The 23,865-nt window shown below is 52.8% G+C and overlaps 10 protein-coding genes across 10 annotated transcripts; 4 read left to right on the top strand and 6 right to left on the bottom strand.

Moving 5' to 3' along the window:
* On the bottom strand, positions 1 to 1,365 carry Triagg1_324 (CAZyme family GT69; the record flags this gene model as incomplete). The annotated part of the gene is made up of 3 exons (XM_062898242.1): positions 1 to 416; positions 472 to 700; positions 763 to 1,365. 3 exons carry the CDS (start codon positions 1,363 to 1,365, stop codon positions 1 to 3), a joined length of 1,248 nt encoding a protein of 415 aa, XP_062760674.1.
* Positions 1,366 to 1,983: 618 nt separating this feature from the next.
* Triagg1_325 (CAZyme family GT39) lies at positions 1,984 to 4,434 on the bottom strand (the record flags this gene model as incomplete). The annotated part of the gene is made up of 3 exons (XM_062898253.1): positions 1,984 to 2,396; positions 2,470 to 4,105; positions 4,168 to 4,434. The coding sequence occupies 3 exons, from the start codon at positions 4,432 to 4,434 to the stop codon at positions 1,984 to 1,986; spliced, it is 2,316 nt and encodes a 771-aa protein (XP_062760675.1).
* A 1,853-nt stretch (positions 4,435 to 6,287) lies between these two features.
* Positions 6,288 to 6,859, top strand: Triagg1_326 (uncharacterized protein; the record flags this gene model as incomplete). Its single annotated transcript, XM_062898264.1, has 4 exons — positions 6,288 to 6,330; positions 6,395 to 6,408; positions 6,470 to 6,673; positions 6,743 to 6,859. 4 exons carry the CDS (start codon positions 6,288 to 6,290, stop codon positions 6,857 to 6,859), a joined length of 378 nt encoding a protein of 125 aa, XP_062760676.1.
* A 209-nt stretch (positions 6,860 to 7,068) lies between these two features.
* Positions 7,069 to 8,294, bottom strand: Triagg1_327 (uncharacterized protein; the record flags this gene model as incomplete). Its single annotated transcript, XM_062898275.1, has 3 exons — positions 7,069 to 7,109; positions 7,184 to 8,011; positions 8,072 to 8,294. The coding sequence occupies 3 exons, from the start codon at positions 8,292 to 8,294 to the stop codon at positions 7,069 to 7,071; spliced, it is 1,092 nt and encodes a 363-aa protein (XP_062760677.1).
* Positions 8,295 to 8,755: 461 nt separating this feature from the next.
* Triagg1_328 (uncharacterized protein) lies at positions 8,756 to 9,460 on the top strand (the record flags this gene model as incomplete). The annotated part of the gene is made up of 3 exons (XM_062898286.1): positions 8,756 to 8,838; positions 8,894 to 9,110; positions 9,170 to 9,460. The coding sequence occupies 3 exons, from the start codon at positions 8,756 to 8,758 to the stop codon at positions 9,458 to 9,460; spliced, it is 591 nt and encodes a 196-aa protein (XP_062760678.1).
* A 266-nt stretch (positions 9,461 to 9,726) lies between these two features.
* Triagg1_329 (uncharacterized protein) lies at positions 9,727 to 10,298 on the bottom strand (the record flags this gene model as incomplete). Its single annotated transcript, XM_062898297.1, has 3 exons — positions 9,727 to 9,732; positions 9,780 to 10,001; positions 10,074 to 10,298. The coding sequence occupies 3 exons, from the start codon at positions 10,296 to 10,298 to the stop codon at positions 9,727 to 9,729; spliced, it is 453 nt and encodes a 150-aa protein (XP_062760679.1).
* A 786-nt stretch (positions 10,299 to 11,084) lies between these two features.
* Positions 11,085 to 13,322, top strand: Triagg1_330 (CAZyme family GH47; the record flags this gene model as incomplete). Its single annotated transcript, XM_062898308.1, has 3 exons — positions 11,085 to 11,616; positions 11,697 to 13,036; positions 13,128 to 13,322. 3 exons carry the CDS (start codon positions 11,085 to 11,087, stop codon positions 13,320 to 13,322), a joined length of 2,067 nt encoding a protein of 688 aa, XP_062760680.1.
* Positions 13,323 to 13,994: 672 nt separating this feature from the next.
* Triagg1_331 (uncharacterized protein) lies at positions 13,995 to 15,070 on the bottom strand (the record flags this gene model as incomplete). Its single annotated transcript, XM_062898319.1, has 4 exons — positions 13,995 to 14,261; positions 14,361 to 14,606; positions 14,742 to 14,868; positions 14,955 to 15,070. 4 exons carry the CDS (start codon positions 15,068 to 15,070, stop codon positions 13,995 to 13,997), a joined length of 756 nt encoding a protein of 251 aa, XP_062760681.1.
* Positions 15,071 to 17,095: 2,025 nt separating this feature from the next.
* Triagg1_332 (uncharacterized protein) lies at positions 17,096 to 19,130 on the top strand (the record flags this gene model as incomplete). Its single annotated transcript, XM_062898330.1, has 4 exons — positions 17,096 to 17,444; positions 17,523 to 17,730; positions 17,796 to 18,005; positions 18,068 to 19,130. The coding sequence occupies 4 exons, from the start codon at positions 17,096 to 17,098 to the stop codon at positions 19,128 to 19,130; spliced, it is 1,830 nt and encodes a 609-aa protein (XP_062760682.1).
* A 740-nt stretch (positions 19,131 to 19,870) lies between these two features.
* Triagg1_333 (uncharacterized protein) lies at positions 19,871 to 21,718 on the bottom strand (the record flags this gene model as incomplete). The annotated part of the gene is made up of 2 exons (XM_062898341.1): positions 19,871 to 21,298; positions 21,416 to 21,718. 2 exons carry the CDS (start codon positions 21,716 to 21,718, stop codon positions 19,871 to 19,873), a joined length of 1,731 nt encoding a protein of 576 aa, XP_062760683.1.
* Positions 21,719 to 23,865: the final 2,147 nt, after the last annotated feature.

The following is a 23,865-nucleotide window of genomic DNA, read 5'->3' on the forward strand; positions in this document are numbered from 1 at the left end:
TCAAACATGAGCCCACCCGTTCTCAACCAAGACCTGCATCTCGTTAATCAAGCAAAACTCCCCAGGCTCCCGATTCCCACTCTCCTCCTTCTCCCACCGCCCCACCCTCGAGCTCACCACCCACCTGTCAAAGCTCCATAACGTCCATCTCCTGATCCGATTCACCCACAGGCCGGTGAAAATATCCCAGCTAGACACCCAAGACTTGGCCGGGGGGTGAGTCGCAACGTAGGCAGGGTAGTTATAGCCGACCCTGACTCGCGGGTTGAGATACACGCCTTTGGTCTTAGACAGCGGGTTGTCGGCGTGGATGAGGCAGCATTCCGAGCCTTCGAGGTGGTGAGCGGCGAGGGAGTCGGGGACGGCGCGGAAGCGAAGCTTCGTCGACGATACAAAGGGCTCGGCAGGCATAACAACTATTAGATTATTAGTTTTCCCAGACGACTAGTGGGGGAAAAAATCACCACCAACCAATGCCATTCCAGCAGCTGGTGACGGGAACTGCGTCCATATGGTTCACCAGAGCATTTCTCGAGTCCCTAGCCTCAAAGTACGGCCAAGTCTGCATACTGTGCGCCCTTCCCTCAATATCGCGCAGAGCAAAAGTATCGTAATACAACGGCGGCTTGGAAAAATCCAGAGAGCAAGCTGCAGCGTAGTTTCCGTGGTTGGTATCCAGCAACGTCAACACGTCCTCGACCTATCCACAAGTTTAGCCCATATCATCTTCGCCTCCACCCTCAGCCACCCTCATATAATTACCGTAAACACCACGTCGTTTAGAAACAACACCTTGTCAAAGGCGATTCCCTTCTTGCTCAGCTCAACCAGGTCCTGTATCGTCTTGTTCCTCAGCTTGGCCAGATACGGAATCCTTCTCAGCTCCCTCTTCCCCCTCGCCGTGTCAACCCACCCCTCCCCTCTGTCCTTGTCCGCCCTGGATATCTCATCGTAGTGCGTCGTATCCGACACCTCGACCCGCCTCGGTACGTTTCTCCTTTCGAGCTCGCTGTCCAATTCTCGCAGCGCCTCCTTGCTATCGTCCCAGCTGCCGCTCTCGAAAACGCTCACAAACACATTGTCGGCGCCAAACGTCTCCGTAAGTTGAATCACCGCATCGTTCCAATATTCCTTCAGCACCTTTGCGTTGTTCCAGTGCATGCTCGCAATGTATATCCTCTCGCGTGGTCGCGCAGCCCCGCGGCCGCTGCGCAGGAGGTGTTCTCGGTCACCATGGACGATTTTGTTGTGGATTCGGAGTATGTCGAGGAAATTGATCATGAGTATGAAGAACAGCACCACTCTTGTCGTTCGCCAGCGAATCAATCGACGGAGATACAGCCTGTTGGCTTCTGAGAGCAGCATCGTTGCCTGCAGACGTGCTGATCAAAAGATGAAGGAACGACAAGCACATGCACGAGTTACGATGCTCGCTAATACAATGAAACAATGGCAGTTATGCCAGCCCATCGCGCCAATTCACAGGCGCAACGCGGCAATTGGTTTGTCTCGACTTGCGGCTGGACAAGCTTCCCTTCAATGACAACGATGATGTGCAGCTGTGATCGTTACGAGCTCCAGTCAGCGGGATACTTTGGTAGCTTACGTAACAAAAGGGCGAACAGAACACCTACGGAGTCAACGACGGATATCCATCACTCGAGCTGATATATATGGAAATAGGGAGGAGTTTTTTTTTTTTTTTAAAAAAAAGTACTTGGATTATTCTTATTTGAGGAGGCGCAAAATATTGCGCCTTGTTTTCTTCTTTACCAACTCCATGCTCCTCCCTAACCTCCCCCTTTTATTGTACACAGTCAAGCATATTGCATCATATAACAAACCCGACCCCTTCACATGACTTTTACTACAACAGTCGACAGCACCTCGCAGGGAGCGTTCTCCATTGACATCAATCTGTCTAACCCTGAACCAATCCTCCTTCTTCAACACCATGGCTAGCCCTTTGAGAGCTGTACCTGTTTATTTGGCAAAGTGAAGGTCATATCCAAGCCACTTTCTCCGGTTAACTTCGTCGACGGTCAGTCCGGGATAGCCATATGTCAAAGGCAAGAAGAAGAACCAGCTGGCAGCGGCGACGGCGAGAATCGCAAAACAAGCAATCCAGGCACCGGCCATGCTCTTGCCAGCAAACCGCTCGCGAGCTGTGATATGTCTCTTGGGGCCGGAAGCTTTGCCTTGAGATGGCTCCTCATCTGCTGGATCTGTGTTGAAGATGAATTCAATGAGGGATCCTGTGACCAGGCAAGACGCCAAATGAGCAGGAAGGTAGTGATGGAGGAAGAGCTGACGTCCCATGAGATAGAATGGGAAGTAGTGAGTAGCCCAAGCCAGCCAGAAGAAGCCGGTGGAGTTGTACAACCTAGAACGGGTGCCTTTTATCAAAGAGTTAGCGCGACGACTCGGGGCCATTGGTAACCAGAGAGAAGAAAAGTATAAAACACTTACGATGGTCCAGGGCATCGATGCCTCGACGCAGAGAGACTTGGTCTGCTCCGATAATGCCGGCAAACACAGCCAAAAGACCGCTGGCAAGCCACCAAGCAATTGGGTTGCCAACAAAGTAGATTTGCTGACGCGTATCATTCTGTGTCCAGAAGCTCACACCTCGGAGAAGGAACGGCCAGTGGTAAGGCTGGCTGGCGTACGGGTGGCTGCTGGTCAGCTTGCTGTTGTGGTAAAACATGGACCTCTGCAGCTCAAACCACTTGCGGAGGAACGGCAGCGACTTGACCTTGCGCTGCTCCTTCTGGCGACGAGAGTGATCTTCAGGCAGCGATGGGATGTCTTCGGCGATCCACACGTTGGAGCTGGGAGTGATTTGCTTGTTGCCGTTGACTTCCTGCTGTCTGTAGGCCCACTCGGGAAGAGGGTTGGTGTGAGTCCACATGGCAACCTTGCTGGGGAAGTGAATGAGCTTGAAGTGGCTGGCAACAGTCTTGAAGTCTTGGTTGGCCTTGCCTCCCTCGATTCGAATCTCAAAGAGAGTGTCGTTTTGGCGATTGCCATATGCTTCCTCAGCGGACACGGCGGTGAATTCCTGGTTGGTGGGGTAGTACGGAGAAGCAACATCGTGGGAGAGCAGAATCTTGTCCGTGACGATGTGTCGAAGTCGAACCAACTCTTGGTTCCTTACGATGCGGCCGAGCTTCTGGTCGTTGCTGGCAGGGACGATTTGCCAGTAGTTGTTTGTGTCGTTGTGGGGGTAGCCAGTGACCTGTTGGCCTTGGCTGGAAATGCGACCATCATCATATCGCAGAGGGTAGGTGTCGGGGTGGCTGTGAAGGTACGCCTTGGTCTCCTTGTGCCTGATGGTAATGGTATCATAGTACTGGATATCGACAGCGCTTGCCAGCATGACATTGTCGCTCAAAGTCTCTTGGAACTCTGGAGACATGAAGTCATCGCCGGGACCAGATCGAGTCAAGACAGCAAAATGCACCTGGAACCAGAAAAGGTAGAAGAGGAAAGGCAGGATAATCAGGCCAACGGCGCGAGCTGCAAAGTGCTTTCCAAACAGCGGAAGGCTGATGGGCCCACCGGGTCGCTTGATATCCAGAAGCTCCCACAGATCAATGATGACAGCAGAGCCAATGGTGACAAAGGCGAAGAGACCAACATACTTGGTCGAGATGTCGCAAGACAGCGCAAAGCCAGTCAGGACAAGCCACTTCCACCACTTTCTGCTGAAGGGCTCGTGTCGCAGCTTGTAAAACTTGATGTAGAACAAGAGGCTGCAGGCCATGGCAAGCACCAGCGTAGCGTCAAGGAGAATAAGACGAGTCTGGCCAATGTGCGCATTGTCCAAGAGGATCAGCCCGGCAGCGACGAGGCAAGCAGGTACACTATAGCCCGATTCCCACATGATCAAATACGTGACAGACACAGTCAATGCGCCCAGGAAGGCGGGCAAGGCTCGGAACGCGACATAGGGCACCTTGTTGGCAATGTAGGAGTCGCCGATGTTTTCGAAGTGGAAGTGGCCGTCATATCCAACCGCCCAGCCAACGAAGGCAAAAAGCAGCTTGGCAAAAGGGGGGTGGACATCGAAAAAGTAGGTTCGCTGAAGGTAGTAGGAGGCAAACTATGAGAGCAGTCAGCATGTGTGCCATTGAGTGTGGACTACATCAACACGACATCCCCTACCTTTCCAAAGTGCACTTCGTCAAAGACAACCTCGTCGGGGTGGCTAATTCCCCAGAACCGAGTGACGAAGCCGAGAATGGTCACCAGAGTCAGAGCAAGCGTGTGCTCAGTTTCGCCCCTCCGAATGTTCTGGCGCGACGAGGCTGCCGCCTTGGACAGCTTGTCGAGCTCGACCTCGGGGGCAAAGGTGGATTCGGGAACGGGCTGCTTGGACGCAACGTTCCGCTGCCGCAGGCTAGGCGGCTGCGGCGTTGGAGATCGAGCCATGGCTCTAGGAGGCTTCACGGACGAGCAATTAGCATGGAATTCAGCAGTCAGGCCAGATGTTGGAAACGTTCAAGTCTCTCTCCATGCCGGGGAGCTAGGGCCTGTGCAACTGGGCTGCATCCATGTCTCGGCAACACAGCGAATTGGAACTGGAACTGGAACTGGAACTGGAACTGGGACTGGGACTGGGACTTACAACAATGCAAAGGTGGCTCCGCGGCGGGTTGAAGAGAATTGAAGAATTGAAAATGTGTCAAAGAGAGAAGAGAATGAAAGAGGGAAAAAACAGAGACTCGCGATGCGTCGTGCAGCGGAGGCCCGAGTGCAATGGTTGAGCCTCCCGTAAGGTGGGTTGGCCCAAGTCGAGCTGAGGCGAACGTGTCTTTGTCTTTGTTCGTTTCCATGGACTCGAGGCTGGAGCCACTAGGCCTAAGCTGCAGGGATCAGCCACGCCACTTAATCTGTAGCAGTGCCTCGTTTTTTTTTTTGAGCCACCTGGCAGGCAGTATTGGATTTTTAGCATGGAGATGAAAGAAGCTGGATGGAAGAGGCTACGTTGTGATGCATGCACTCGGTATTTAGTTATTTATTCATTCTCGCCATTTTTGCTGTAACGGCTAATAGTAAATAGCCGCCAACAATGCATCCTATCTTGAACATGGCGCACATCCATTTGCATCTTTCTCAACCACTTCTTTCTCTTTCTCTCCATCACATGCCGGGTTCACGGGAGCTATTAATACACTGTCCTTTATTACCCACTCCGGATTTGGGATTGCGACGCCGCAAAGGGGGAGCTCCAACTGTTGGCCCTATGAATGATCCATGGATCAAGATGACGCGCCAGCTCGACACCCCTGAGACACTTCCGCTATTGGCAACAAGGAGCCGGTAGCGTTGATTGCAATTTGCATTGGGATTCATCAAAGTGAAACCAACTCAATCATGGCTCTCTTTGTCTCTCTCTCTCTCTTTGACCAGGCTGCGCCCCTCGCTTACTTGCTTTGATTTGAGAGAGTTGTTGAAGCTGATTCTTCTTGCATGCTTAGGAAGACATGAATGAGCCTATCATGGGCGGAATGAGCGTCGAAGCCAAGATGCATGCCTGTAAGCCAACATGTAAGAAAAAGTAAGCCAACATGTAAGAAAAAGCAATTACCTACATACTATCTAGTAGGTCGGGGGAGATAGAGGTCCAAGATTATATACCTAGGCAGGTATTTCTACAATTCTTGTTTTGCTCAATGATTGATAGACAAAGAGTTGTTTGTCTGGCGCACCCTTGACATGGGAACAGAATATCAATTCTACTAGTAGACGATTGATACTAATGAAGAGACTCTACTCAAATACAACTTGATGCAATGCCCAAAATGTCCAACATGCGCCCTGCAAACCCATAGCGCGCGCCCTACAGCAACAATTCCATGCCATCCATAGGTACATAGTAACCCATTTGTAAGAATGCCCACCGCGCCTCTTCTTTCTACCTCGCTGGGCCGGTAAAACCCGCCACAGCAATCGAGGCGGGGGAGGGAGGGAAAGCTTCCGGCCTTCGGAGGGGGCACCCGGCCCAAGCTCAGCAAGCTTTCACTACTAAATACACGCATCAAACAACGAACAAACTCGATCCAATTCTTCTTGTAACAACTCTTCTCCCAAACCCCCCCAACAATCCAGCCCGGAATCTAAACCTTCTCCTAACAGAAAACCTGTAGGTGCCCATGTCGCTGTCAATCTCTCGCAGCCTTGCCCGGTCCTTTGCTAGAAGCCTAGCTGCGGCTCCTCCAGCCTTGTTCGCTGCAAGACCCAAGTTTACACTCGTCACAGCTTTTGCCAGACCAAAGTCCACAATGGCCGACCAGACCATCGTCTACACCAAGGATGCGCCCTTCCGTGAGTTCAATCCAACTTGTCAGCGTGATTCAACGGGTTTGATCTAATCATTGACACACTCTAGCCCTGGGCCCTTACGTGAGTTCTCTTGTACAGATGTAAAACGATCAACCTCATCTCATGTGTAATGAAAACCCAGTCCCAAGCCATCAAGACCCCCACGGCCATTTACTGCTCGGGCCAGATCCCTCTCACCGCCGAGGGCACCCTGATTGAGGGCACCATCGCCGAAAAGACCAAGAAGTGCTGCGAAAACCTCGATGCTGTCCTCAAGGAGGCCGGCTCTTCCCTCTCCAAGGTCGTCAAGACCACCATCTTCATCTCCGACATGGCTCACTTTGCCGTAAGTCATTGCTGTAGATATCCATCAAAGTTGAACCCCCCCCCCATCTCATTGCTCATCGTTTTGTAGGAAATGAACGGAGAATACGAAAAGTTCTTCTCTCACAAGCCGGCACGAAGCTGCGTTGCTGTCAAGACGCTCCCCAAGAACGTCGACGTGGAGATTGAGGCCATTGCCCTGCCATAGAGGTCTGTGGATGGAACATTGTAAAAGTTTGATATATAAATATTCTTACACCCTATTACAATCCAATGAGTTAAATATGCCTGCGCCCGTTCTTTATATCTTGACATGGAGCCCTAGTAGCAGTAACCGCCACGACCACCCATCGGTACTACCTTAGGTAGCTATTGTACAAAGAAGACGTCTCATGTAAACCCTCGCGATCATTGACTCTAGGCGTTCCAAACCACCACTCGTCCATCGACACCGCTTGCTAAAAATAATTGTGAGCAATCTAGTTGCCATTCGGGCATCAATGGAGAGAGGGAGAATGTTAGTTTTACTTACAGCTAAACTTGGTAACTCTGCCACCAGACACCTCATAGGGTCTAATAGTGGAAATCGTGTTCTGGTGAATCGTCTTCAGTTGCGTGTCATCCTTGACTTTTCCCTTGAGATCCATCTGCCTGAACATGTTCAAGGCTGACTCCTCGCGCTGCTCACCCTGGCCGGTACTGCCCTTGGACTCGACAGTTCCAACAAGCTGCCAGCCCCCTTCGCCTCCTTGGAAGCGGAACGCCTCGCAATCGTATCCGGCAGCGATTATCTCGTCTTCAGCCTTCCAGATCAAGCTCTTGAAGGGAAGGAGCTGGGTGGGAACGCTCAAAACGGCCATAGGGGGCTGCTCTGGACCACTGGGGTAGACAACCGTGATGCTGCTGTCATGGGCAGCAAACGCAAGGGCATTTCCGCTAGGAGAAAAGGACACGGAGTGAACCCAGCCGGCAGAGTTGTTCAGATATTCTCCGCAGACGGTGTTGAAAGGCAATCGCTCGCCCCAGACACCAGGCTCGGGACGCTCGTCGACACCCTTGACAAAGGCAGAGAACACTCGGGCATGGGCATCGGTAGAGCCAGCAGCCAAGAGCACGGAGTTGGGGTGCCAGGCAACGCTGGTGATGGTGCTGCGAATCGGCTTCTTCAGGTGCTTCGAAACCCACCAGTCGTTTTCTTCCTCAAAGTAGCAGACCGCAATCACGCGGTCGCCGGAGCCCACGGCAAACTTGGTCTCAGAAGGCGACCATCGAACAAACGTAGCAGCGCGGCTGATTCGGAGAAGGACAAGGGTAGGCTTGTATCCGGTAGGAGAGGGCTCCCAGACCAGCGCATTTCGATCTGCGAAGCATCAGTCAGGAGCTCAAACGAGGCCGGAAAGGAGACACAGTGACGACGAACCCTGAGAGCAAGACACAATGCGGCCACTGTTTGGGGCAATGTCGACACTGGTGACGGTCTTGTCGTGGCCCTTGAGCACATCCTTTAGCTTGAAGGCATTTCCAGCTTTGCCGTACAGCTCGACGGTTGAGTCGCGAGCAACGGCAAGAGTTGCGTGGTCGGCCGAGAAGGAGTGGTCGGCAATGGGGTTGTGGAACAGGTGGTGAACTTCGGGAGCGGCCATTGTGTCGATAGGAGTAGCTCTCTACTATCGCAGACGAAGACGTAGAAACTGGAGTTGATTGCGGGAAGAGGATTGCTTGTATGAGTTGGAGAGGTCGAGATCGAGGTCGAGGTTGAAGCAATAGCGGCGAGATGGCGGGGTGACGTTGCTGCTGCGAGTTACGTACATGGAGCCCCTGGCTGTAAGCAAGTGGCAGCTAAAGTCGAGGTACCTGGTACTTGCACTTGCACTTGCACTTGTAGCGACAGGGAAGCTTGGGCCACTCGTCGCTCGCAAGACCAGCCGCCTAGGAACCAGAAAAACTCCACGCTCAAATCAACCAAATCAATCACCAATCCAGACGACGACACGGCAAATCTCCGACACGACAACGAGCTATAGGGACGCTGTTCTATATCTCGAGACAAAGGCTCTTTCTATTTTCCTCTTTAAGAAACACTCGGATCCTCCTTAACCGCACAATGGCGTCGACTGTTGCTCCTCGCGGACTCGCGCCAAACGCCTCTCTACCCGCCAAAGTGCAACCGATCCCTCCAAATCAGACGTGAGTTGCTCTCGGACAATCCGAGTTATCATGTTATTAATTGATTTGCGTCTAGTCTATATGTCACAAACCTCCCATCAGCCAAGATACAAAAGCCTGACCTGCGGACGGCGCTCTACACGCTCTTCTCGACCTTTGGCCCGGTTCTCGACATCGTGGCCCTCAAGACAATGGAAATGCGTGGCCAGGCGCACATCGTGTTTCGCGATATCCAGGCGGCAACTCAGGCAATGAGATCATTGGATGGACAGACTTTCTTGGGTCGCCCAATGGTGCGTAATCCTCCGGTTTTACGTGGCCCTGTTGACGACTGGCGATTAACCCTCTGTAGAAAATCCAATACGCCAAGTCCAAATCCCATTTCGTGGCCAAGCTCGATGGCACGTTCAAGATTCCCATGACGACATCCGGCGCCGCCACTGTGGAACAAACCGAACTACAGCAGAGCATCTTCAACGCACCGCTGCCCGGAACGGCCCCCGAGAAACCCGCTGTCCCAGCCGCCAGCCAAGCTGCGAAGGATGCGGAAGATGAAAATCGTGGTCAGAAAAGAACTCGCGACGATGAGGAAGAGGAGAGCGAGGAGGATGTGGCCATGGAGGAGGACAGCGATGACGAATGATTTATGCATGCTCACGACGGGGCCATCCCCCATCAAGAACGAGGGTTCCTCCATCCCAATAGTGCCGTTATTGTGTGGCCATTTCCTTGGGCACCCACAAGTCGACGCACCCCCCTACCAGGCCGAACCAGATCATGAGATAATTATCCCTTGAACATTGGAAGCTGGATATAGCGTCTCCTAATAGGCACGGATGGAGAAAGAAAGAGGGGACCCCGGTGATGGGGTGATGCTATAGGCAAGCTGTTAGTGCGGCCGGACCGCCACTAGATCTTTTGGATACCATAATTAACTTGTGCAAATAGAAATGGAAACTCACGTCTGCTGAGATGCCTCCGATGCCTCCTACTCCTCGACGGAGACCATCTTTATAGCTGTCAGGAACCAGGCGGCGGAAGACGGTGTCGATGTTGAAAGCAGGCTCGTCTGAGGGGAGATCGTGAAGGCTGAACCAGAGACACGGAACTCTGTATGTGGGGTGTAGGTGAATCTCGTATGCTACATAGCCGAATCCCGGCCTCGCCTTGTGTTGTATGAGGCCCTGATAGAAAAAGTGTGTGAGCACGCTCGAGATGTAGCAGCAGCGGCAGTGGTATCAGGCTAGCATACATACCGCATCAGACTCTTCAGCATCAATCATGTCATCGTCCCCTTGAAGAAACCCGTCGCCTGCATTGCGATCTGAAATGGAAAAGCTGCCCAAATCGAGTGATATGTCTTCAGGGTCCACCGTCTCCTCCAAAGGCCGGATTATCTGGAGATATGTTGTGCAACCACTTGAAGCTGAATATGTGAGATCCAGAGAGGTGCACAGCCTGAGCTTCCATTTCTTCCTCATGGGCCCTAAAGTTGCTCTGCAATACCGGCTATCAAAATGATGGCATGCTTCGCAGAATTCTTCCGGGCTTAGGAAGGGGAATTCCCTGATGTCCATGTTTCTATACTTGATTTGCCGAGTAAAAAAAAACAACTGTAGGTAGTCAGAGTACACGTTAGGTATGGGATGTACCGCTGATATAAGTACTAATACTACCTAGTACCTGTATATCCTTTGAATTCTTCGACGACAACTGTCGAATGTAGATGCAGGGGAGGTTGAAACGGGTGAGATGTGCGACTAATTATGGGTCAAATCCCGCTCTCGCTTCAAGTATAACATATGCTAGTGTGCAGTGCCAGTGAATATAGAACAAGAATTAATCCTCGAGAGAGACATTGAAACGCCTTGTATGCTGGAGTGCGCCGCTGAGGAAACCCGTACAAGATTTGAGGCTTGATTTCGAGTTTGTAGCGCGGCATGTTCCCCCATGGGCGCCAAGCAAGTCCACATTTTGGCTGGGATCAAGCCTCGGACTAACAAACCAGCGATACAGTACAACCTTATCGATTGGAGGTGACATGTCCTTTTACTGGCATTCCCAGGAGTCCGCTCTTGTAATAGCCAGGACCCCTAGACGGGCTCGTGTGCGTGACGGGCCATTGCTTCTTTTCCCGGCTTCTTTTTTTTTTTTTTGGTGAAGCAGCAGTTTGAATTGCTTCACTCATTCCCTTCTCTCGTTACCGTGTGTTTGGCCGCTCCAATCGCTCCCCTCCGCGCCCCCCTCGACATGACCCCGTCGACCCAATGATCCGCGACCCGTTCGGCATCCACAGCAAAAACGTATTCAAAGATACAGCGTTGCGAGCGGCGCAGAATATCCGGGAGGCAGCGACGCAGGCGAGCGCAAATGCCCTAGAAATGTCGTTTTCCATGCCCAAACACGTGCCCGACTTTGGGGATCCTAGTCGAGCACTGGAAGACCGCGCCTGGGCGGCTCTGTCGCGGAGAGGCGGTCCGGGAGTTCTAGGGAGTGGCTTGTTCGAGTCGGATACACTACCAATGTACAAAGACAAGCCGTATGCCTATGCGCCATCAATGCGACTGCGGCCTTGGTGGCGGCGCAAGAAGGTGCTGGGGACGTTGATGGCGGCGGCGGTGTTTGTGCTATACATCATGGGCTTCTTCTCGGGACATCCCGAAGCCAAATCTTCCGGGTCGGCGTTCTCTTGGCTGCGTCTGTCTCAGGATAGGGACCACGTGGACTGGGACGAACGGCGGCAGAGCGTGGTCGAAGCCTTCGAGGTGAGCTGGGATGCCTACGAACGCTATGCATGGGGTATGTGATGATATTGGTGGCTCGACATCTGTCATGGAAGGCATCTCTTTCTTGCTAATTACTTTCTGTGATGACACCAGGCAAGGATGAATTTCACCCGGTTTCGAAAAGCGGCAGGAACATGGCGAAGAAGGGCCTTGGGTGGATCATCATAGACGCTCTGGACACGATGATACTGATGAACTCGACATCACGCCTGCAACATGCACGAGAATGGCTTTCCACATCGCTGACCTGGGATCAAGACCAAGACGTCAACACTTTTGAGACTACCATCCGTATGCTGGGTGGGCTGCTCTCTGCCCATTATCTATCCACCGAATATCCCACCCTTGCGCCCTTGGTCGAGGATGACGAAGGGGCTCCCGGGGAAGATTTATATCTCGAGAAAGCTAGAGATCTGGCGGACAGGCTACTTTCTGCCTTTGACTCTGACTCTGGTGTCCCGTATGCTAGCGTCAATCTGGCAGAGTACAAGGGCCTCCCGTCTCATTCCGACAATGGAGCTTCTTCCACGGCTGAGGCCACGACTCTTCAGCTAGAGTTCAAGTATCTGGCCAAGCTCACTGGCGAGAAGAATTTCTGGGACAAGGTTGAAAAGGTGATGGAGGTTGTCGATGATAATCATCCGGAAGACGGTCTTGTGCCCATCTACATTTACGCGGATTCGGGCGAATTCCGAGGCCAGAATATTCGTCTGGGAAGCAGGGGTGACTCTTATTATGAGTACCTTATTAAGCAATATCTTCAGACGAACAAGCAAGAGCCCATCTACGAAGAGATGTGGAATGAAGCTCTCGCGGGCGTGCGAAAGCACCTGGTGACCTACACGGAGCCTTCCGGCTTCACCATCATCGCTGAGCGCCCAGACGGCTTGGAGTATGCGATGTCGCCGAAGATGGACCACTTAGTTTGCTTCATGCCAGGGACCATTGCGTTGGCGGCCACCGGTGGCATCACTGAAGTTGAGGCGCGGAAACTGCCCACTTGGTCCAAGAAGCAGGACGACGACATGCAGCTGGCAAGGGAGCTCATGCAAACCTGCTGGGGCATGTACAAGTATATGAAGACGGGCCTGGCCGCCGAAATCACCTACTTCAACATTCCCAACCCGCCGCTGGAGGAATCGGCGCCCCATCAAGCGCCGGCCGAGTTGGACGAGGATCCGCACGCCGAGTGGCGCAAGGACTTTGTGGTGCACTCTAACGACGTGCACAACCTGCAGCGCCCAGAGACTGTCGAGAGCTTGTTCTACATGTGGAGGATCACCGGCGACGTCAAGTACCGCGAATGGGGCTGGGAAATGTTCAAATCGTTTGCCAACTATACTGCGGTGGAAGATCAAGGGGGCTTCACGAGCCTGCTTGATGCCAACACCATCCCGCCAATGGTTAAGGATAATATGGAAAGTTTCTGGCTGGTAAGTCGCATTACTTTCTCATCTTCTGTTAACCCCCCCCCTTCCCCATCATGAGCTTATGGCTGCTAACGCGTGCATGTTATTCGGTCAGGCTGAGACACTCAAGTACATGTATCTCCTCTTCTCGCCAAACGACTTATTGCCTCTGGACAAGATTGTGCTGAACACGGAGGCTCATCCGTTTCCCAGGTTTGACATGGGACCGTTGTTCTCCACTGGATGGAAGCGAAAGCCTCCGGGTTCGATCAGCAGGACGCCCAAGACGACTGACCAAAGAGTTGGATGAGTTTGATTGAAGATGAGGCGGGGGTGGGTGTTGGGTGTGAATGATACCTACCTAGGTAGGTATTGAGCATAACTACCTCTACTACCAGGTACTGTAGTGTTTGGCGTTGCAGCATCGGTTCATGTTGGCGTTGAACATGTATAGACGAAACCTCTATAACCTATGTACGTGTCTTGGTAGGTATATAAAGTCGAGTACGACATCATGGATGACCTTGATTACCGTGTGTTTACCATCTTTCTGTAAATCTGTTCATTTGATGACTGCTGCAACACAAGTCATCGGCCAAGATGACTGCAGGATTACCCTACTAGTACTAGTAAGTAGTGGTAGTACTTCCTGCAAACGTTATGCTATCGACGGCGGAATATTGCGGCCTGGTCCCTGAAGGCTCTCATTAAAATGAGGCGGGGGAAGAGCATGCGTTCCTTGCCACGTGGAGGAATGCTGACACACAAGATACTAGGACTAGTACTTGTTGACGGAGGTAATTCTATTCATATAGATTTACTGGACGCGAGACATTGTTCAGAATAGGTAGCTGAACATGCACGGCTGGGATGTTGTCGACGGCTTTTTGAAAAAAAAAACACGGGGAAGCAATCGCTATTTCTATTTCGTGCAGCTAATTTGACCTCCACTTCTATATCCAACCCTCTCCCCGCTCAACACCTACAGCTTGCCTCCCTTGGTGTCGACGGACCTCCGCAGCAGCGAAATGACCTCGGCCGGGTCCTTGGCTCCAAAGACGGCGCTGCCTGCGACAATGACATTGGCTCCCGCGTCGGCGGCCTGGTCAATGGTGCTGGGGCCGAGCCCTCCGTCCACCTCAATGTTCAGCTCGGGGTATCGCTTTCGCAGCTCCTGCACCTTGGGCAGCTCCGAGGCCATAAACTTTTGTCCTCCAAAGCCGGGGTAGACCGTCATGACGAGAACCATCTTGATTACCAAACACGTTAGCTTTTAGTTGCCATGTTTCAGCCTATGGTAAGTAGGTAGGCTGCGGGGGGAAAAAGAATTGTGAGCCATAGAGCTTACATCGGGTCTTTCCTTGGGATCCGAGGTCTCGAGAATGTCCCAAAGCACGTCGACGGATGTGTCAGGCTTGATGGCAATGCCTGCAAGCAGTCCGTTGTCGTGGATATATCGGATCAGCTCCTTGGGGTTGGTCTTCTTATCGGTCGTTTGCTCGGGAGACTCTGCGGCAGAGGAAAAGGCAGCCTCGTAATGGAAGCAGTAGAGGTCGCAGCCGGCGCTCTTGAACTCCTTGACCCATTTCTTAGGCTGTTGGTTTGACGTATCATGTCAGCTTCGAAGCCAAAAAGAAAAAGAAAAAGAAAAAAAGAAACTTCTATTCTTGCCAGGGAGGAGAGAGGTAGTTTTGTGTTCAAGTCAATGCGGAACCGGGATCTGATGTACCTCGGCAATCATCATGTGGCAGTCGAATGTCCCTCGACCGGCGGGTTGGGCCGGCTTCTCGACGTGCGGCCGGACCTTTGCCACCACGGGGGCTCCGAATGTGATGTTTGGTACGAAATGGCCGTCCCTGTATACTCGTTGTCAGCCTGGAAGTTGGCGAAACACAGGTGATGGTGCCGTAATTCGACATCGGGTATCTGCGTCACAACTAACATGATATCAACGTGCAGCCAATCGGCACCCTGCTCGATGGTGCGGGCGCATTCTGCACCGAGCTGTGCAAAGTCAGCCGACAGGATTGACGGCGCAATGAGCGTTTTGGGAGCCATGGTTTGATGTTATGCTGAGCCGATATGGAGGAACAATGTTAAAAGAAGCTCTCGCTACCTGATATCAAGCAAGGCCTTGGGCTTTACTAAGGTACTGCGGACTCAGCCAATCGCCCCAGATACCGCCCACTCTATGCGGTCATTTGGGGGGGGGGGGGGTAAGCAGTTGCCCAGCAGGTGGTTGGGCCAACGGATCAAGCCCGGACCGCCGGTGGCTTTCACACCCGTTGATAGGAAATCAGGCGTTATCACGTGCTGGATTTAACGGACGAGGCGTTTGGATTTTGGGGCGAGTTTCTTTGAGGGGAGTCAGTGGGGGCGCTGCACTGGACTGCAGTTGCTGATGTCTGTGATGATACATACATTAGTAGTATGGGTAGGCCAAGTAGTTGCTACAAAGGTTAGTTAGAGGTAGGTTATAGGTACTAGGTACTAAGTAATGAATGAACAGACTCAATGTATCTGCAGATGGATGAGTGAAGCCGGACGATAGATGCAGTAGGTACTTTGCGACCCTCTATACGTTAGGTTTACTTCAATGTACCTGTTGCCGGCGAATTTGAAGCCATTGGACAGTTCCCCTTATCGGCGGTCCCCACCCCACCTGATTCCAGCGCTCGCCCCAGTTTCGACCCTGGGAGATGCAACGCCATGCTTCCACGTTTTGCCTGGAGTCACATCGCATCAAATCGCATCGGTGCGCACGAACATCAGCTGTTGGCGCTATCACAAGTCTCTTTTTGTTGTTCTTTTTGAACTGTGCATGTGGTGGATGGCTTTGGATTTGAGCGCATGTGATGACAGAAGTGCCTGTAATTTGGGCTGCAGGTACCTACCTAGTACTGTTCGCGCTGCAGCAGATAGGTACATAACGGCCGTTAGCCAAAACGACATCCATCGATGGGAATCGCATTGCTGCGGTAGCGCTGCATCCTTGCACCTCTCGACTGGCACGGTAACCGAGGCAGCCCAACGTCGTATCCCGCTGGGTTGGGAAGCCGATTAGCATCAGATCTATCGTGCTGTCTGTTACCTACTTGTACTTGTATCACTCGTACCTATTAGTAGTAGCACTAACGCATGCATCCGTCGAGCAGAGGCCGATGCCGTGCATGCAGCAACCTTTTCAGCCCTCCCATCTCTTTCTTTGTCTTTGTCGCACTCACTTCCAACGCTGAGTGTCAAGTATGCCTGGTAGCTGTACTTGTACATCTGACGAGTTAGTCGAGGCATGGCAGGATCAACAGCGCCACGGCCAGCCCTGATGTGAGCGCCATCTCTCACCATGTATCTATTTCGTACAGCACTCGTTCGCTGGGGCCTTGTCTCGTCTGCGCCACCCCTTGTCCGACAAGATAAAAAAAAAAGGCACCACCATTTAACTCCTCTAGCCATTTTCCATGGCCGCTATCTCTGACACTTACTATTCCCTTCCCATTGCTAGGCCGTTTTTATTAATTTACAAGTCCCCCCAGTGTCAAACTCTCTCTCTCTCTCTCTCTCTCTCTCTTCTTTTCGTCACTGCTACTAAACTGCTACTGTACGAGCATACTACCTACCTAGTACCGGGACAACCTTGCCGCTCCATTGGTGACGACTGTCCATGCGTGTGACGCTGCCCATGCAGACTCACGCACTCAACTCTTGAGCTTCTGCATCTGCATGTGCATGGCAGGGAAATTCAACACCCTGGCTCTGCGAGTCGGTATCTCGAGCCGAGACGGCGACACCCCGAATTAACTTAACTCGAGACACACGCCGGGGTTTCCCCCCTTCTCTCCCCTTCTCTCCTCGACTCGACCCCGTAACAAGGTACCTAGCAAACGACGACAGCGACGAACTACGAGTACGGTATTGCCAGCTGGAGGTCACTGCTTATATTACCACATACCTTAATTACAAATACACAAAGGCAAACGCCTCTTCACCCCCCCGGAAACGCTTTGATCGCATCGTCATCCTCGCCGCCGTCCTATCGATTGCCGGCGACCCGCTCCCTTTCCCTTCGCGCGCAAAAAGGGCAGCATGGCGCCGCCGCGAGACATTGAGCTCAACCCGTTTGGCAACTACAAGATCAAGGAGGAGTCGCTGACTCACGGAAGCTCCTACAGCATGCGGGAGCCAAACTACGACGATGTCAAGGAGCCGCGGATGGACCGCTTCATCAACAGCTTCAGACGCGATCCGAATTCAAAGTTCTTCCCCAGCAGAGACCTCGACGACATTGGCCCGCTCGAGAGCGTACGGAGACACAACAATGGCTCGCCCTTTTACGACTTGCGCCGAGCTGCGCTGGCGACGGCGCACTCCAACGGACTGTCGAGGAAGCTCAAGGGCCGACATTTGCAGATGATTGCTATAGGGGGCTCTATAGGTGCGCAACCGCTCATTTCAATGCCTTCGTGCCGTTACGTTCACCACCCCCAGAGTGTCCTTTCTAACCCGTGTCTAGGTACCGGTTTGTTTGTGGCATCCGGTAAAGCACTCGCTGCGGGTGGCCCGGCGTCCCTATTGCTGGCCTTTTCCATCGTCGGCGGAATGCTGTACTGCACATGTCAGGCGCTGGGTGAACTCGCAGTCATCTACCCCCTTGCTGGTTCATTCTCTTCGTGGGCTACTCGCTTCCTTGATCCTTCTTGGGGATTTGCCTTGGGTTGGAAGTAGGTCATCCTCCTATGTGCTTGATAATGATGTCCAACATCTGCTAACTATTGCCTCTTTCCAGCTACGCCATGCAGTGGCTGACGATCCTGCCCTTGGAGATTATTGCAGCATCTCTAACCATTGGATTCTGGGATAGCCATCTCACAAGGGCCATTTTTGTCACCGTGTTCATCGTCACTATCATCACTATCAACATGTTTGGCGTAAAAGGTTATGGTGAAGCCGAGTTTACGTTTTCCCTTATCAAGATTGTTGCCGTCATTGGCTTCATGTAAGTTGAACAAGGCATGACAGCACGTCGTATCGTCTATTTGCTAATTAGCAATGCCTTAGCCTCCTCGGCATCGTTTTAAACCTCGGCGGGACTCCCACAAGCGGATACATCGGCGGCAAGTATTGGGACAATCCCGGCGCTTTTCACAACGGCTTCAAGGGTCTCTGCAGCGTCTTCGTCACGGCTGCGTTTGCTTTCACCGGGACCGAGCTCGTCGGATTGGCGGCGGCCGAGACGGCAAACCCCCGAAAGTCGCTCCCCACAGCCATCAAGCAGGTGTTTTGGCGCATCAGCCTCTTTTACATTGTCGCCCTGACGCTGGTTGGCTTGCTTGTGCCCTACAATGACCCAGACCTGATGGGCTCCAGTAACGCAGACGCCCACGCCTCGCCTTTCGTCATTGCCATCGAGTCGGCCGGCATCGACGTTCTTCCCTCGGTGATGAACGCCGTCATCCTCGTCGCCGTCTTGTCTGTCGGCAACTCGGCCGTCTTTGGTTCTTCGCGAACCCTCGCCGCCCTCGCCAATCTCGGCCAGGCCCCTGAAATCCTCGGCTACGTCGACCAGCGGGGACGACCCCTTGTTGCCATCATGGTGGCTGGAGCTTTCGGCCTGTTGGCCTACCTCGCCGATCTCAAGCAGCAGAACTCGGTCCTCGACTGGCTCCTGGCCATCTCGGGCCTTTCATCCATCTTCACTTGGGGCTCCATCTGCCTCTGCCACATCCGCTTCCGACGCACCTGGCATGCCCGCGGCCACGTCCCCAGCGACCTTCCTTTCCAGTCCCAGGTCGGCGTCATGGGCTCCTACGTCGGCCTCGCCCTCAACATCAGCGTCCTCGCAGCCCAGTTCTGGGTCGGCGCCTTTCCCATCTCTCATGGAAAGACCAATACCGCGGCGTCGCAAGCCGAAAACTTCTTTTTGAAGTGGATGGGCGCTCCCATTGTTCTCATCTTCTTCCTGGGCCACAAAATCTACTACCGGACGAGCTACGTGCGCATCAAAGACATGGACATTGATACCGGTAGAAGAGACTTTAATGTCCCCATCCTCGTGCAGCAGGAAAAGGAAGAGTGGGAGACTTGGCCCAAGTGGAAGAGATTCTACAAGTGGCTGTGTTGAAAGCTTGCTTGCCTTTTTCTTTCCTCTATTTCTTGCAAAACGTCACCTTCCCATCTATAACTGAATAAGTGATAAAGGGACTTTTTTCTTTCTAATTCTTGTTCGAGGTTTTCACAGTTTGATCTATCTAGCAAGGCGTTTTGGAATTTCGTCAGAGACCGAAAATGTGCGTTCCATTTTGAGTATATCTATATCAAATATAATCTGTCAATATTACAATTTGAATCATGCTTCTCTCCACTCTAAAACCCGCAACATGATCAAAACACGTAAAATGTATATTGAAGAAAATAATTCTGCCACGAGCAATCTTGTATATACTCTGACCTGGCAAATGTAAACAAATTCTCAAATCAAATGAAGAGCCAGTGCCGTTGTCAAGGGGGCACCGAGACGAGGAACATGTACGGAAAGAAACAGAACGAAACAGTTCGTGGCAATAGCAATTAGCCATCACTCATGGCAGAGAAAAGAGACAAGAACTGAAAGAGAAACATGTTAAAGGCATAAAACAATAAATATATATAATATGTAAAGAAAAGACTCATGAATCATAAGCTGCGTCCTGCAGGGCATTAAATCATACATACTAGCGCCCATGGGTATCGCAAACTCTTTTGTTCTCTTTCTTCCATCACACACACTCTCTCTCCACTCTAACAACTTTGAAAAGGAAAAACAAAGGGTGGGAGAACAATCTTTGTCGCAGAATCAAGAAGAAGAAGAAAGACGTGTATGATTTACTGGTTCCAAAAGCTGGTCCTTTGCGCGCCCTGGGCCCCTCCTTTTCGAGAAATCGGCTTGGGCGGCTCGGCCTCGTCGTCACCCCCAAACAAAAAGTCCCTCCGGGTGCCCTGCCTGCCTCCCATGCCATCGCCGGCAATGTGAATCTTGGAGCTGGTTGGGTCCTCGCCTCCATACAAAAAGTCTCGCTGGGCGCCCTTCTTGCCTCCCATGCCGTCGCCGGCAACGTGGATCTTGGCATCGGGCTGCGGCGACTTGCCAGCCTGCGGCTTGTTTTCCTTCTGCGCGGCGGGTGATTCGTCCGTAAGGGACCAGTTCGCGTTCATCGTCTTGACGGCCTTCTGGCGGTGCTCGGGAACGGGCTGGCGCTCCGCAGCGGGAGCGGGATGATCGTCCGTCATGGTGAAGTGAGGATCAAAATCCTTGCCCCGGTCCTTGCTGACATTGGTGATGTTGCCAAGGGGACGGTTGGAAGCATCTTCCGCTTCCCGTTCAAAGACATTGTTCTTGGCGTTCTCGTTGCGAACTGCGCCTCTGGTCCTAATGGCGATGCGTCGCTCTTCGGGAGGGAGTTCACCGTCATCCTGCAACTCGAAATGGGTCTCAGCATCGCGTCGGGCCTTTCCAACCGGGGCCTTGACTGGCTCAGACGTTTCCCCTGCATCCCAGTTGCGCGCATCGGGGTTAGTTCCCTGTCCACGGCCGGGCTTCGATTTGACAGGGGTGGTGAAGTCGTCAAAGGACCAAGTGCTGTCATGCTTGGACTTGGGTCTCGGAGCCTTGGCGGCGGGTTTCGTCGCACTGACTTGGCTCGCTTGGGTACCTTCGCTTTCTTCAGAGCCATCGGCCAAGGCGAAGTGCTGGTATTTCGCAGGGTGGGCGCGAATGTATCTCTCAGGCTTTTCGTCGTCCTCAGAGTCATCCTCGGGGTGCTGCTGTCCTTCAAAAATGCGAATGGGCTGCACATTCCTGCCGGCGTTCATCTTGTGGGGCGACATCGAGCGTCTTTGGTGGTCATCCCAGTGCTGGGGTTCGTCGGTCAAAATGTCGGTAAAGGCGCGTTGCTTGGGCTTGGAGCCAGCATAGGGAGAGACAACACCCGCAGGCTCGGCATTCTCAGCCTCTTCTCTGGAGCCAAAGAGATGCAGAGAAGCATGAGGGTCGCGCATAATGTTGGTCGAGCTGTTGCGGTTCTTGGAGTGGCCGTTGCTGCTTTGAGCTGGAGCTTGACCTTGAGCAGGGGCAGCAAAACCGGACGACTTGACACAAGATTCAATCAGTCTGGCCTGATCCTTGCCATCCCTGATGGGCCAGTTGCGTCCGCTCTTTCCGATGATCTCCAGCTGCTTGAGAAGCGAACCTTGGTCCCACTGCTGGCGGATTTGGACAATCTTGCCATCGTCATCGAACGACACGATATGCATCTGTTGATTGCGCCAAGAGCAATGGAATTAGCCACGAAACGCACAACCCGGTGTCGATACCGGAGGAGAGCAGCTAGGTAAAGCGCGACGGTGGATATGATGGATTTAGAGACTCACAATGGGCAGAAAAGCCTCGCGATCGGAGAGGAAGTTGTCGTCGAGACCTGGCAGGTAGGCTCCGCCGCTGGTGACGAACTCGATACAAGTATCGACCTCGACAGCGATGACATTTTGGCCGTCAATCAGGCTGAGGACGTCCTCCTTCTTCTTCTTGACCTGCTTCTGCAGAGTGTTGAGGTGCTTGATGATCTCAGTGGCGCCGGCGAAGGAGGTGAGCGTGGTCACATAGTGAAGAGAGGCATCGTCGGCCAGCAGCGACGAGCTGGGCGAGGCCAGGAACTGCTTGTAAGCGGCAGCCATTGGGCGCGAGCAAGGAAGAGCGGGAGGACAGATGAGAAGAGAAGAAGAGAAGAGATGCGGTGTCGAGATGCGATACGATGCGCTTTGAGGCAACGAAGGACTGCGCTGTCTGTGGTTGGTGCAGTGTCTGTCCAGATCACTCGCGGCAAGGACGCTGAGGATGGCGCGAGAGATGCAAAACGAGCGAAGCAGTCGTCAAAGAAAGAAACGAAACGAAGCTCTCTCTCCAGACCAGACGAGACGGGACGGGACAGGTAGGGTACAAGTACGATTTGCATCTGCAGACCGGAGGGAGCAGAGCAGATCAAAACAAGCTACCGCTAAGTCGGCGGGGGTTCATGTGGCTTGTCTCGATTGAGGAGGACGCAATGCGCTTTGGGGTTTGAATCAGTGAAGCGCGCCCCAGTGCTGCAGCGCTGTTGCTTCTAGCCGTCTAGGGTGAGAGCCCCTGTAGAAACGGCTGTAGCAAGTAAATGAAATGAAGGGACGGATGGCGACCGCGAACTTGCGGCAACAAGGGGCCTCCTAGTGAGCCTTTCTCCAGGCCCGGCTTGGGGCGGTTACTTTCATGCTCTTGCGTGGATGCTTGATCGACGAGTACTCGGGTTGTCAATTGATTGCAGCGGTGCCCGTGCCCGAGGAAATTGAATTACAAGAATATGGATCAAACACTAATCTTTACGAGGGTCTTACACTGACAAGGCAAGGTACACATCATGGAGATGCTGCTTGTCCATGGATCTCGCTCGCAACTTTGACCGGAGGCGGCTTTAGTACCTATAGTACCTGTACCTGTCCCCATGCGCATCAATGTACTGTAGGTACCTACAGCGCTTCATGTTGTTCTTCGCGGATTGATCCAACGGCGACACGCACAAGGCACGGTCGCTCGCACAAACAAGTCCAGCGACAGCATTTGGCTCACGCAGGTACGCACGTCTACTTGACTCTACCCGCCGTCTCATTGGTGAATCCGCCGGCGAACCGTGGTCACGGCGCGGTTGACGCGCAGCAAAGCGAGGGGCAAAGCGCGGGTTGAATGGAGGGGCAGGTCCATGCAGGTACCTCGCGATACTTGGACGGTACCAGCACGTGTGACGGGGCAGTGATTGATTCAATTCAATCTCACCCACTCCCCCAGATGAGACCCTTCAATCTTCATGTAAGCTCTCACCACCTCACCTTGGCTCTCAATGCTGCCATCTGCAATATCAAACAATGGCTGAAATGAATTTTTTCTTTGGCGACATCACAGGATCAGCAAGCGGCTTTCGCTTCGATACCCCAAACCAATTCTCCATTCGTATTCGTCCCCGGCCGCGCATCCGTCGCTGGGAACAACTTCGCAATAGACGAGGTTGGCACGGAGGTCCAAGAGGGCCTGAGCTTTGGCAAGCTATGGGGTTGGCAACTAAACCTGCTCTATCATCATGGTTTTGTTTGCTACCTCTGGTACTATATGAAGAGCCAACCACAGACTACACGTCCATGCATGATAGTCATCACTCTCGGATTCGAGTGCCCAGCCAGATCCATGCTTACTCCTCGTCTGTCATATCCAAACACCCATCGTGACTATTTTATACACCATAACATGAATTACGACCTATCGTACAGAGGACGGAGTACACCAACGCGACAATTGCGTCCATGGCCGGTTCACGATGGCTGCGAAATGCCCATGCTCAAGCACCAAGTAATACGGAATATGCGGACCCCTGGCGATGGATCTTCGCTCCACCCGTGTTTCACCTTATCTGCAGCGCCCAAAGAAACGCGTCGTGCTGTGGTAGACTCTAAGCACTACGGGTGGGTACGCATGAATGGATGGAACAGAAAGCAGCTTAGGCTGCCTCAATTAGCTGTATCGTCGACATCCGGTGTGTTGTGAATGTGGCTGCGATACAAAAGACTACATGCACTGTACCTACTATACAGAGAGCACCAGACATCGCTCCATGTACTCGTAGGCACCTCCTACCAAGTACGGCCGGGCTGCTAATTTGAGTGCCGGAGTTTCGCACCCTGCCCCTGGTGTAATGTACAGACCGGACCAAGTACAAAGGAATCAGACACTTATCCCCATGCCGCAAACGGCAATTGCAGCAAGGAAATCAACCCCAGCAGGCCCAGCAGTTGTATTCGTA

This window comes from Trichoderma aggressivum (assembly GCF_033847375.1).
Source record: "Trichoderma aggressivum f. europaeum strain CBS 100526 chromosome Unknown scaffold_001, whole genome shotgun sequence".
NCBI lineage: Eukaryota > Fungi > Ascomycota > Sordariomycetes > Hypocreales > Hypocreaceae > Trichoderma > Trichoderma aggressivum.